The 12,680-nt window shown below is 39.9% G+C and overlaps 1 protein-coding gene across 5 annotated transcripts in view; it reads left to right on the forward strand.

Annotated features, from left to right (window-relative positions):
- Nucleotides 1-6,200: 6,200 nt before the first annotated feature.
- ANKRD42 (ankyrin repeat domain 42) overlaps nucleotides 6,201-12,680 on the forward strand; it is a 61,648-nt gene continuing 55,168 nt past the window's right edge. For all 5 annotated transcript variants that reach the window (XR_008663844.1, XM_055320419.1, XM_055320420.1 and 2 more), the window contains exons 1-2: nucleotides 6,201-7,208; nucleotides 10,565-10,731. Coding sequence is in view for 4 of the 5 variants with exons in the window: in XM_055320419.1 (XP_055176394.1) it covers nucleotides 7,151-7,208; nucleotides 10,565-10,731 (225 nt within the window). In the remaining variant the exon portion in view is untranslated. The remainder of the gene's footprint in view (nucleotides 7,209-10,564; nucleotides 10,732-12,680) is intronic.

Consider the following 12,680-nt stretch of genomic DNA (forward strand, 5'->3'; position numbering starts at 1 on the left):
ATGAGACAAAGACGTTTAACATGTATATTAAAATATGAGAAAGACAGATGATGGATAGGCCAGTTTCAGAGTTGGAAAGAGATAACAGCCCAAAAGGAATTAGCTTTGGAGTGGCAGAGGGACAATACTTTATCTGGGATGATCACAGGTACTTACGGCTGGAATTGAAAAATCCGATTCCTAGTTTTACTGAGTAGAAAGCTGGATATTGGGTAGTGATTCAGATGTGTGGCCCCCAAATTTTACTTCATTAGAATCCGTGAGTATGAAGAACAGACTTTATATTTGGAGGGTCTCATTTAGTAGATTCTCATTCAGACGCCTCCACTATTTAAGAAGCTCCATAGTTATACATCTAAATAATGTCAATTATATTGGAATTAAACCAGTTGATTTTAATAAATAGATCTGATAACTGATCTAGGAAGCAGCAACACTGAATCGTAACCCCAAAAGATGTTAAATTAATAGTCAATACGTATTACTGGGAACTAGAACTTGTAAGTAATCTACAATGGAAAGTATAGCAAGGAAAGCCAAAGGAAGCCTCATGTAAGATGGAATATCGTCTTTTGAATAGATGAGGTTTGTGAGAATAAAAGCATTTTGTTTCTTAAAACCTACAAAATTCATTGTTCATAATCCTCCATGATGTTGATTCTAATATAACTTGCTTATTTCAAACCTAGTTTTAACTTTTCTGTTCTGGAAAATACTACAAAGTAATCTTATTTAGCTAGAAATAAAATAAGCTTTGGTCAAAAAACCTATTTATATAATATTAGAAGTTTTTCAATTAACAACCTAAAATAGGTAATTCTAGATTATAGGTTTGTTTTCCCCGTCAACTTTCTTTACAATCTATTTAGCAACTATTAAATGCTCAAAGTGGTTTACAAATACAAGGCATCTAACCATACCTGCAAATGGAGAGTTTTAGCAGACTAAAGAGGTTATCTGGAGGTAGAAATTGAAAGTCAGGCTGTAAGAAAGGCCTGAACTTCTGTAGAAGTAGGGTTTTCTCCCAATCCTATATGGGGTCACTTTGCCATGCAGGTGGGAAAGAGCAAGAAAAAAGCCAAAAAGCACCTATGGGGTGAAAGTTTGGTGGTACACACCAAAGAGAGAGCGAGAATGCTTGCAAGAGAGTATTTAGGCAGAAGGAAAATGGTTACCAAAATGCATTTAATTTATTTAACTTTTGGCCTGGGGTTGGCCCTGCTCCCTCCTTTGGAACTGAAGGCAAAAAGCTGATTTATGGAGGATTAAGCAGAACCCTCTTTGGAAAAACGGAGAGGTGGAACCATATGCTTCCTACTTAAAAAGAATTCCACTTCTGTAATGCTGAGATGCCCACTTCAGTGTGTTCTGGAATGCTTCACTTAAGACATTTCCTTCAATCAGTCCCTCACTTACCTCGAAATCCTGTGCATTCTGGGTTTTTACATCTTGACTCCTGAGTGTTACCAGTGACTCCTTGCCAAAACCAGCTTCTTAATCTTTCCTGAGCCGTACATTCCCTTAAAAGTACTTTTTCTTACATAACAGTATGTTTTCTTATGCTTTTGTATTTTTACCTATGAAGAATTTTTGTAAAACTTAAAAAGTCAGTCTCCTTTCACATCTTTGTTCTATAACCAGAGTTAATCTTCTATAGATCCTTTGAAAAAATTTTCAAATTTTAAAATACTAAATGAGATTGCATGTTTCACCTTTTTTCATTTACTCTTTTTTCCATGTTAATGATGTTGATCTTCATTTTTACAACTGGGTAATATTTCATAGGAATGTAGCATAATTTAGCAATTCTTTCACTGATGGGTTGTCTATGTACAACCATAATGTGTTGCAAGGACTATCATACTCCAAGAGAACAAGTTATTTGTAAGATTTTACAGCTGGATAGTTCCCAACTCAAGGGTAATGTATATTTAGAATTTTGACAGATACTGCCAAATTGTCCTTTATGGATCACAGCAATTTAATCTCTCACCACCTGGAGCTTCAGACTTCTCCCAACACTCATTATCCACTTTTAGTTTTTATCATAGTGATGTGCAGAGCATTTGTTTTCAATGTTTGAGTAAATTGTTAATTTGCTTTTTTTTCTCAACTTGTAGTTGACATGGAACATTCATTAGTTTCCGGTGTTCTTGCTTTTGGTATTTTTAATCACTCTTCTTGCTAATTAGTTTTTCTAGAGTTACTCTTTTTCCGACTTGATAATAAACATTGTCTACTGCTGGTCTCAATTTCATGGTACTATTATCTTGTAGCCTTTTATTTTTTTTATTTTTATTTTTTAAAAATTTTATTTCTTTATTCATAGAGACAGAGAGAGAGAGAGAGAGAGAGAGGCAGAGGGAGAAGCAGGCTCCATGCAGAGAGCCTGACGTGGGACTCATCCAGGATCTCCAGATCACGCCCTGGGCTGCAGGAGGCGCTAAACCGCTGCGCCACCCGGGCTACCCCCTCTTGTAGCCTTTTAAATGATTGTTTCTCTCTAGTCTTTGGGGTTTGTTTTGCTTAGGAAGTCCTTCCTAAGATGTATAAAAACAAATTTCTGTATTTTCTTTTAGCACTTTGTTAATATCTTTAATTCTTCTGAAATTTTTGCATATGAAAATGAAGAGCCTATATTTCTCTATTTGAAATGCCATCTCTGTAATAAATGTATACATGGGGTTATTTCTGAACTTTAGTTTGCTCCACTATTTGTCCAGTTCTATTTCAGCACTACTTTGTAGTTCTAATGTGTATTTGGGTAAATTCTCATTCTTTTTAAAAAAACATTTTGGTTAATCTTGCACTTACATTTTTCCAGATAAAAAGAAAATCTTGATTTCCACTAAAAATTGTTAGAATTTGTACTTAAAAGGCAACAAATTTATAATCTGAGTAGAATCTTTACAATGCTGAGCCTACTCATGTAGGGACACAGCGTATCTTTTCACTTAGTTCTGATCTTCTGTAACATCCATAAATGATGTTTTATGATTTATTTTTTCGTTTTGATTTTTTAATATAGGCTTTGCTTATTTCTTGATAGATTTCTAGAAGATTTCACCATTGTTGCTAATGTGAATGAGTTCTTTACATTTATTTATTTATTTTTTAGTTCTTTACATTTAAAAGTTGACTATATCTAGTTTATTTTTGTTTGTATCGTTTATACAAAATCTTCTGTATGTTGCTGAGCTTACCATCTTCCTGACAATATTGTCTTACTGATTTTCCAGGTAGATAATATCATTTATCTTAATTTCTTCCTAATTTCATACCTTAGTTATTTTGATTATTATTACACTGGACTCAAAATTCTCAGAACAATGTTGAATTGTATGAATTAAGGAGATAGCCTGGATCATGACATTAAGTGTTTTATTTCTGGTTGATACCCTTCATCCAGTTAAACTTTTGTTCCTTGCTTAATATAAATTGTATTTCTTTTTTAAATATTTTATTTATTTACTCATGAGAAACAGAGACAGAGAGGCAGAAACACAGGCGGAGGGAGAAGCAGGCTCCATGCAGGGAGCCTGACATGGGACTCGATCCCGGGTCTCCAGGATCAGGCCCCGGGCTGCCCTATGAATTGTATTCCTTAAAAAAATCAGTAATAAATCCTAATTTTTCAAGTGCTTTTTCAGTAACAATTAAAATCATAGTTTTTCTCTATCTACTAATGTAGAAAATTTTCACTAAGGTTGACTATTCTTGTATTGGTGGGATTAACCCAATTTGGTTATGACATTATTTTCTAAATGCACTGATGGCTTCATAATTTCCTTAGGTTTTTCACCTGAGTATTCATAAGTGAGACTGAGATTTTTTTTTTTTTTATTTTCATTATCCTTGTTTAGATTCTGTTATGGTTATGCTCCCTTCATAGTTGGGACATACTCAATTCTTCTCTATGCTTTGTTCCTGGTGACTTTGGTCAAGGATATACATGATATTCTTTCACGATTATCAGTTTATTAAGTTTTTCTAACTAGAGCCAATTTTTGAAAATCTGTATTTTCCTAGAAAATTGTCCAAATAAATTTTCAAGATTATTAGTATAAAGCTACTTGAGACTCACTTCTAATTTTGGGAGTCCCTCATATCTGTAATATGTTCCTTTGTTTCCATTATTGTTTTCTTTCCTTCTTTAAATTTGCTAAGTGTCTATTTGTTGTTCTTTTCAAACAGCAGTTATTATCAATTTTATATTTTATTTAATTAATATCTGCTTTTATTTTTAATCCCTCTCAAGTTTATTTTGGGAGATTTTATTTTTTCTGCTTCTCTGCTGTTTTCAGTTTTCTTTTTTGATCCTTCCTGCCATGTGTGTATCCTTTAAGGGTGTACTAACCCTCAGTGAGTTTATCCATATAACACAGCAACAAATGAAGCCTTTTACCATTATTATGTAACTGGCTACAAACTGTATTAATTTGGAGTCAGAGTGCGTTCCAATTCCCCACCTCCTACTTATGTGATCTTGGCCAAATGTGAGCAGTTTCTTCATCTGTAAAAACAGAAATAATAATACAGATTAAGTTTGAAACTCTTTGCAAATCATTTAGCATAGAAACTGGCCCCTATAATAACTCAATAGATGTCTGGCAAGACAAAACACCTTAGCTGCCCTATTTCTAAAAATAAGGGGATTGAGATGACTAATGATTTTATTAGTTCATCCACCAATCAACTGCTCATCAAGCCACCTGCTAACCCACAACCACAGTTACTAAGCCCTCCCCTTGAACTAAGTATTCAGAATGTCAGGAGCACCAAGATGAATAATGATACAATCCCTACCTTCCAGAACCTCAGAGTTGGGGAGGTGGCATGACTGCTAAATAGCTAATCATAATATAACGTGATAAGTAGTCTAATAAAGGCTGTGTGTATTCAAAGGCTTTGAGAAGTATGTCTGGCAAAATCAAAGATCTAGATTGGACACCTAATTCAGTTAATACTTACTAGCTGTGAATCTTCAGGCAATTAACTTTGGTACTGTTATCTGTAAAAAGGAAGAGTCATACTGTTCTGGTAGGTTATGTTAAGGATTAAGTAAGAAAATTAATACAAAGTGCTTATTACAGTGTCAGACTCATGAACTCACCACATGACGATTATTAATACTGCTAATATTACAAGAGGCTATGGAAGTTAAAGAAAGCCAATTTACTGTACTTCAGGGGAATTTCCCAAATGTGTTTAAAAACAAGACGTGCGGCAAGGTAATAAGGATGGGAAAAAAAACAGGGTAAAAGGGGAACTGAGGTAGGTGATATCCCTGGAGGGCAGATAATTCTAATGTCTCTGCTAAATTAAATCCGAACCGTGTAGTTTCTTTTTTTAATTTATTTATTAAGTAGGCTCCATGCCCAACGTGGGGCTGGAACTCACCACCCTGAGATCACCGGTCGCATTCTCTACCAACTGAGTCAGCCAAGCGCCCCCCCCCCCCCAATGTATTTTCAATAGAGTGACTGGAAGAATGAATACATATTAAGCAATACGGTTGCAGAAAAGGATTTGGGCCAAACTATTGAAAGTGAACACTTTACACTAAAAGGAACCTTGGAGCAGTCTTTTGACTACTGACCTGTGTTTCTACTGGCTTCCACAACTTACCTGTTTGGTCTTAGCAAACTACGGACCCCTTGAATCGCCTCACCTACAAACCAGGGACAACACCTACCTTATAAAATTATTGTGAGAATTAAGTACCAAGCAATTACCCAAGAGCCTGGCACTAATAAGCATTCAATAATGAGAGCGGGTGCAGCTGCTAACTTCCTCTCTGGGTCTTTCTCCATACCTGTGCGTAACAGGGTCGGAACACATTTCCTCCAATGTTCCAACAAACACTGAAAAATTACACTAGGCCTGCCAAGGACGAAGAAAGGCCCCGCCCGGCCCGCGCCACACAGGTCACCTACGCAAACCGCAGTCCTGGAGCCTCCACCTGCGTCGCTGAGGCATGGAAGGCGCGACGGATGCCAGGCCATTAGGGAGACAGGGCCTCGGTACGCCGGGAGGGAGACCGAGCCGAGCTTCAGGAGCACCGGCCCGTACCACCGTCCGATTTCTCCAGAGGCGAAGCCCTGGAAAAGGTGGAGGAGAAGCCGGAAGTGACGCAAGGCCGTGAGGAACTGGAAATGACCGCAGCACGCCGGAAGTTTACCCGTTTCCAAGGCCGCGGCTCCGGCGCCGCTCGCACCTGTTGGCTGGAATCGCGACGCTGGAAAGCGACTCGGAGGAGCGGGTACCAGCCGCCGGCGGCCGCCGCCAGAGCGACTCGCGGGGAGTAGCAATCGAGGACGGCGGCCGCCTCCCTCGCTGTCGCGTGTGGAAGATAAACGGCCGACACGGCCAACGTGGCGGCCAGTTAAGGGAAAGAGTTAGCGAAGACCAGGACTTGAGTCCCGGCGAGGACAGGGAAAGAATCTGTGACGACGGCGGCCACCGCTGTAGGGGCTCTACAGGAAGGTTAGGTGAAGACGCCGGCTTCTCCCGCACTGCCTGGAGAAGGGTCAGTGGAGACCTGGGCCATGTCTCTCGGGAGAGAGTTAGGGGAGATGGGGGCCGCCGTCACGTCAGTTCCTGGGAGAGCGTAAGGGGAGACCGAGGCTTCAGCAGCAGCGACCCGAATTTAAGAGCAGTGGGCAGCCGTCAAACTAGTGACTGTGAGGGACCGGTCCGAGGAGACCGCGGCCGGTGCTTCAGCGATCCTTGGGAGGCTGTCAGAGAAGTCCGGGGCGCTCAGCCCAGCGACCCCAGGGAGAGAGGCAGTGGCTACTGCAGCCGCCGCCTCAGTGGCTCTTGGGAGGAAGGGAGCGTCGATGGCGGCCACAGCCTCAGCAATTCCTGGGAGGGAGTAAGCGAAGACCGCGGCTACGCGGCCAGCGACTCCTCCGGGGTGAGCGGCAGCGTAGACGCCAGCCGCGGCCTCAGGGGCTTCTGGGATAGAGAAAGTGAAGACGAGGGTTTCCGCTGCGGGGGCTCTTGGGACAGAACCCGGGAAGACCGCGGCCCGGGTCCTAGCGACGACGAAGGCAGCGGCTGCAGCGGTTCGTGGGTGACAGCAAGTGAAGACCGCCGAAGCAGCAGGGGCCTGGACGCGACCCCTCCCCGCAGTCCGAGGGATCGCACCATGCCAGGGGTGTCTGATTCAGGCCCCTCCACCTTCTCTGGGGAGACTGCAACCCCTTGTGAGTCAGACTCTACGTTCGCCCTGGCCTCTGACACTCGCTTCACCCACATCAGCGTTGGCCCTTTATGGCAGTTTCCTTTCTCAGCTGTTACTCCTAATTTTCCTTAGTTGGCCTTTTTTTTTTTTTTTTTTTTTTTTTTTTTTTTTAGTTGACCAATTTTAAGTGGGTCCCAAAGCTGTTCATCTGTTTCTCATCCTCCCTCGCTTCAGCTTACCTCTCTTTCTACCTGCACTATACCTGAGAGTTCTTGCCCAGACTGACATAAACGTTTGTTAAATCTTAGGGACCCTTGGCTTCTCCGCAGCATTTGGCTCTGTAGAGATGACTTTAGCCTTACCTAGTTTTCTTCCTTACTCTCTCTTGCCTCTCCCTTAGATGAGTTTTCTTCCATCCTCTTTTCTTCCATTCTCCTTAAATGCTGTCTTTACCCCCCCCCCCCAATAATGCCATCCCTGATGCTTTTTTTCTGGTATGAAAAACTATGTCTTAAATCCTACTGAAATCTACGGTGCTCAACCATCCTATATCTTGAGGATATATCACTGAAGAAGACAGGCACATTCCTTACCTTCTCCGAGGAAAGAGAAATGCTGAGCAAATAATAACTAGTGGGATAATTACTATAAAGAGTAGAGTGCTGTTGGCTTCAGTATGGGTTGAGGATGGGTATCAGAAAAAACAGAGACACCGAACACTGAGATCTGCTGTGGACTCATATATACAGCTCCCTTCTGAAACTCTTCCTTTGGCACCTCAGTCATCACATGCAAAGTTTGTATCCATATGTCCACTCTGTCCTTTTTTTTTTTTTTTTCCACTCTGTCCTTTGATGTCTGCTATCTTAATGGCACCACACCACTCAGGTAACTAAACTGGACACCTTTTTACATCCCCTTCAGCAGTAGGATGGTTGGTTTTTTTTTGTTGTTGTTTGTTTTGTGGTTTCTTCACTACATCCTGTTCATGCTGTCGAGGATGCCTTTCCCTGTTCCCATTTTACCTGGCAAACTACTGCTAGTCCTTGAGAATCCATTCTTTAACAAAATTACAGGACTTTTATATATACTTTTTTAATTTTTTTTTTAAGATTTTATTTATTTATTCATGAGAGACACAGAGAGAGAGAAAGACACACACAGGCAGAGGGAGAAGCAGGGTTCATGCAGGGAGCCCGATGTGGGACTCGATCCTGGGTCTCCAGCATCACGCCCCAGGCTGAAGGCAGATGCTCAACCGCTCAGCCACCCAGGGTTTTATTTATTGGTGAGAGCTAGAGCATGCACAAACCCAGGGAGGGATAAAGGAAGACGACTCCCCGCTGAGCAGGGAGGCTATGGTGAGGCTGGATCCTGGGGCTCCAGGATCACAACCTGAGCCCAAGGCAGATGTTTGACAGACTTTGCCACCCAGTCCTCCCCTTGAAGATTAATTTTTAGATACTACCTTCCCCAGAAATCCTTTCTTCCTCCGTTTTCTTCCTGGCTATGTTAGAAGTCTTCTGTGCTTTCATAAATTTTTAAGAATATTTCTGTCATTGCTCCTACCACATTATTTTATAATTTGTTTGTATCTTTCTGTGAGTTTGGATAGAGACCATGTTATCTTCATCTTTTTGTCTTTATGGTAGACACCAAATTAACGTTGAGTGGGTGAATGAATGAATTGGGATGGGATGTGGTGAAAAAGAAAAGGCTATAAAATTAGATGGAGTCAAATTATGGGAGGGTATATCTTGTCATTTTGAGAGTTTGGACTTTGTTCTCTAGACCAGCAGTGGATAATCAGAAACAGTGGAGTAGAGGTATGAAGGGATCAGGATAGTGTCTCTGTATAAAATGGATTAAAGTGGGTAGAATATCATTTGTAGATCTTATAGTACTAGGTTAAAGGAGAAGAATGAAGGTCTGGCCTAGGATATTAAAATCATTAAACTTATTAAGTGGCCTGGTTATTTTTGCTACCTTCCTTGCACCCTTCCCCATGTGTATATATCTTTATTGTTCTTAAAGGTCTTACTCAAATGTTTACTCCTCCACCATCTTAATTTTACCTATACTTAGAGCATTACTGTTGGTTTTATTACCTTGTCGGCTTTATCCAAATAGATTTTAAAGTTCTGGTAGAAAGAAAATGTATTAGATCCATGTCCATTTTCCATCATATTGTCATAGTGCCTGGCACATGATAGATGCTCAGAAAGGATTTTTGAGTAACGTGTAGCATTTTATTAAGGGGTGGTATAAGCTATGATTCTACCCTCAAGAAATTAACATTTGAGTTGTGGAGAAAGGATATATATATGTATATATAGTAGTGTGTGTGTGTGTGTGTGTGTGTATATATATATATATATATATATATATATATATATATATATATAGAGTAGTAGTACAAAATTGAGTAGATTATCTACCAGAAATGTTGGTGAGTTCTTTTGAAAACAATTTGAAGTGAGGAATCGTGCCTTTTTGTTTAGGAAATGTCTTGATTAAACTTTATGCTCCTTTCTCCTCTAATAACTGTTTCTTCATGCTTTACTTCTGGCTTACAGTGCACATTAAAGTATTTCACAATCACAAGGTAGTCTTCATGTTTGAACATTATAAAATATAAGACCACTGGAGTGTATGGAGTGTATGAAGTAAACATTGTGACCCTTTCTTAGTGTAGTACATATGAGAAGGATAAGAAAATCATATTGATAGAATATATCAGCCTATGTGAGATAAGGCTTTGGTAAAACCACTGGAGAGTAGGCCTTTGTTATGGAGAAAGCCCTGGGTTGTAGTTCAGAACTATAACTTATCCCCTTTTCCTGCCAAAGATGGGAAATGATTCTTGACTTTTCACAGTGATAACCTGGTGGGTTTTACCTGGTGGGGTGAAATCTATGGAAATGTAGGGGCCTTCTAAGACTTTGGCCCTGAAGAGTTTCTTCCTCATAGGCTAATTCTTGCCCAGAATTCTTTGTCAAAATTATCATTTCAGTGCTTCAAAATTTATGGTTCCAGTGGCTTTTGCTCAGGTAAGCTGAACTTGTTTGTGTTTCTCTGTATTTATATGTCTTTCTAGACTCAAGGAGGCAGTTGGCCCTGAGACCTTAGTTCTTTGATAAGTCCAAGAAAAGTTGTTGATTTTCAGTTTGTTCAGCTTTTCTTGTACCTATGGGAGTGATAACTTCTATGCTCTTTGTGTGTTAGAGCTAAATGGGATTAAGATGTTAATCACAAACATCCGTGTAGTAAATTGTTTGGAAAGCCAAAGTGATTTTGTGCTTTTTTTTGAATCATTGCTTTAGTCTTTTTTTTTTTTTTTTTAGATTTATAATATATATTAAGCAATTTGATTTTCAGTAGGTGCCCGGAAGAAGGTGCATTTTGGTAGCATTCATGATGCAGTACGAGCTGGAGATGTAAAGCAGCTTTCAGATATAATAGAACGAGGAGTCAGCATTAATGAAGTTGACATTCTCCATAAGTTTAGCCCTTTACATTGGGCAGCACATTCTGGAAGTTTGGAGGTAAGCAGCTGTATACATTATTAAGCTGAAGTAAGGTTAGCAGTTTTGAAGATTTAGCAACTAGGACAGATTTTATGCTAGGCACTGGGAATATTTTTCTTTTCAATTCTAGTATTTGCTGTTCTGGTTACTATGCCTTTGTAACAAGTTATCCCAAAGGGTGGTGGCATGAAATAACCTTTTGTGCTCAGAGGTAAATTAGGAATTTGGATCTCAAGGAAAGCACATCTCCGTTTCATGATGTGTGGGGCTTCAGCTAGAAGGTTTAAATGCTGGAGCTGAAATCTTCAAAAGGCTCACTCATACAGATGTCTGATGGGAGATACTGGCTATACGTTGGCCACCTTAATTCCTCTTCGTGTGTGTGTGTGTGTTTTTAAGGTTATTTATTCATGAGAGACACAGAGACACAGGCAGAGGAGAAATGGCCGCCCCCGCAAGGAGTCCCATGTGGGACTCCATCCCCATCCTGGAATTCTGGGATCACGCCCTGAGCCAAAGGCCCACCCTCAACCGCTGAGCCACCCAGGTGTACTTCCATGTGGGTTTTTATGTGAGGTCCCTCCACCTGGGGCTTGTTTGTGATTCCTCACAATGTGGTGGCTAAGTTTCAAAGGCGAACATTGACGGTAACTTACAGAGGGTTATATATGAATATCTAGTTCTATTAATCCTAGCATTTTTCCTATAGTTATTTTAGATTTTTAGAAAATAAGTGGGATATTACAGTTGCATTTGAAGTCTCTTAGCACCCCTCTCAGGTGCCATTTCTCTCCTTCCAACTCCAGAGATAAACTATTACTGTGAATTTGGTGTTTAATGTTCCCATCTATATTTTGTTATTACATATGATTATATTATTGCTTTTAATGACATTTTACGTAAATGACATCATACATATGTATCATCTTGTAGCTTGCATTTTGTGTTCAACAATGTATTTTTGAGTCTTAACTATGTGGTTACATTTATGTACTCCATTTCTTCCTTTCTTTTCTTTCTTTTCTTTCTTTCTTTCTTTTCTTTTCTTTCTTTCTTTTTTTTCTTTTCTTTTCTTTTCTTTTCTTTTCTTTTCTTTTCTTTTCTTTTCTTTTCTTTTCTTTTCTTTCTTTTCTTTCTTTTTCACGAGAGAGAGAGAGGAGGAGGCAGAGACATGGGCAGAAGGAGAAGCAGGCTCCATGCAGGGAGCCTGACATGGGACCAGGTCTCCAGGATCAGCCCCTGGGCTGAAGGTGGTGCTAAACCCCTTGAGCCACCTGGGCTGCCCACTCCATTTCTTTCAGACATGTTATGATAATGCGTTCTTAAGACTAATATTAGAATTTATCCACTTCTTGATTGATGGATATTTAGTTAGTCTCAATTTTTAGCTAGTACAAGCAGTGCTTATTGAGTATTTTTATGCAAAACTTAATTTTTGGGTTGTGTGCAAAGCCCATTGGACTTTTTCCTCATGATTTGGGGTTGTGTGTGTGTGTGTAGCTTATTTTCATTACTACATTTCCCCAGCCTGTAGGCTGCCGTAGTTCTGTTCACTATAAAGTCCGTTTTTTTCCCCTGCCACACAAAGACTGCTTTCTCACACAGAGAAACTGTGTGATTTTTGTTTGTTTGGGCTTCTCTGCTTCTTGGAACCAAATCTGGCCCAGAGAATTATATTAAATAGCTTGAACTTATCCTGCAGGGGATACAGTCACTAACATTGACTTAAGAAAGGTTTCAAGTAACATCAGATGTTAGTTTTAGAGTGATAACTTTATACTGATAACTTTATACTCTCCACCAGTTTGTGTGCCCTGCTTGAATTGTTGTAAACATGGATTTTTACCATGTCTTTTAGTGTCTTCCTTTCACCTAGGAGAAATGTGTCTTGATGAGTTTGTAATGCTGGGGAGTATTTTTTTCTGTTTATTTCTGAATCCCTGTTGGATCTACATTTTGGTAGCTTT

The sequence above is a fragment of the Nyctereutes procyonoides genome, unplaced genomic scaffold, assembly GCF_905146905.1.
Source record: "Nyctereutes procyonoides isolate TBG_1078 unplaced genomic scaffold, NYPRO_anot_genome, whole genome shotgun sequence".
Lineage (NCBI taxonomy): Eukaryota > Metazoa > Chordata > Mammalia > Carnivora > Canidae > Nyctereutes > Nyctereutes procyonoides.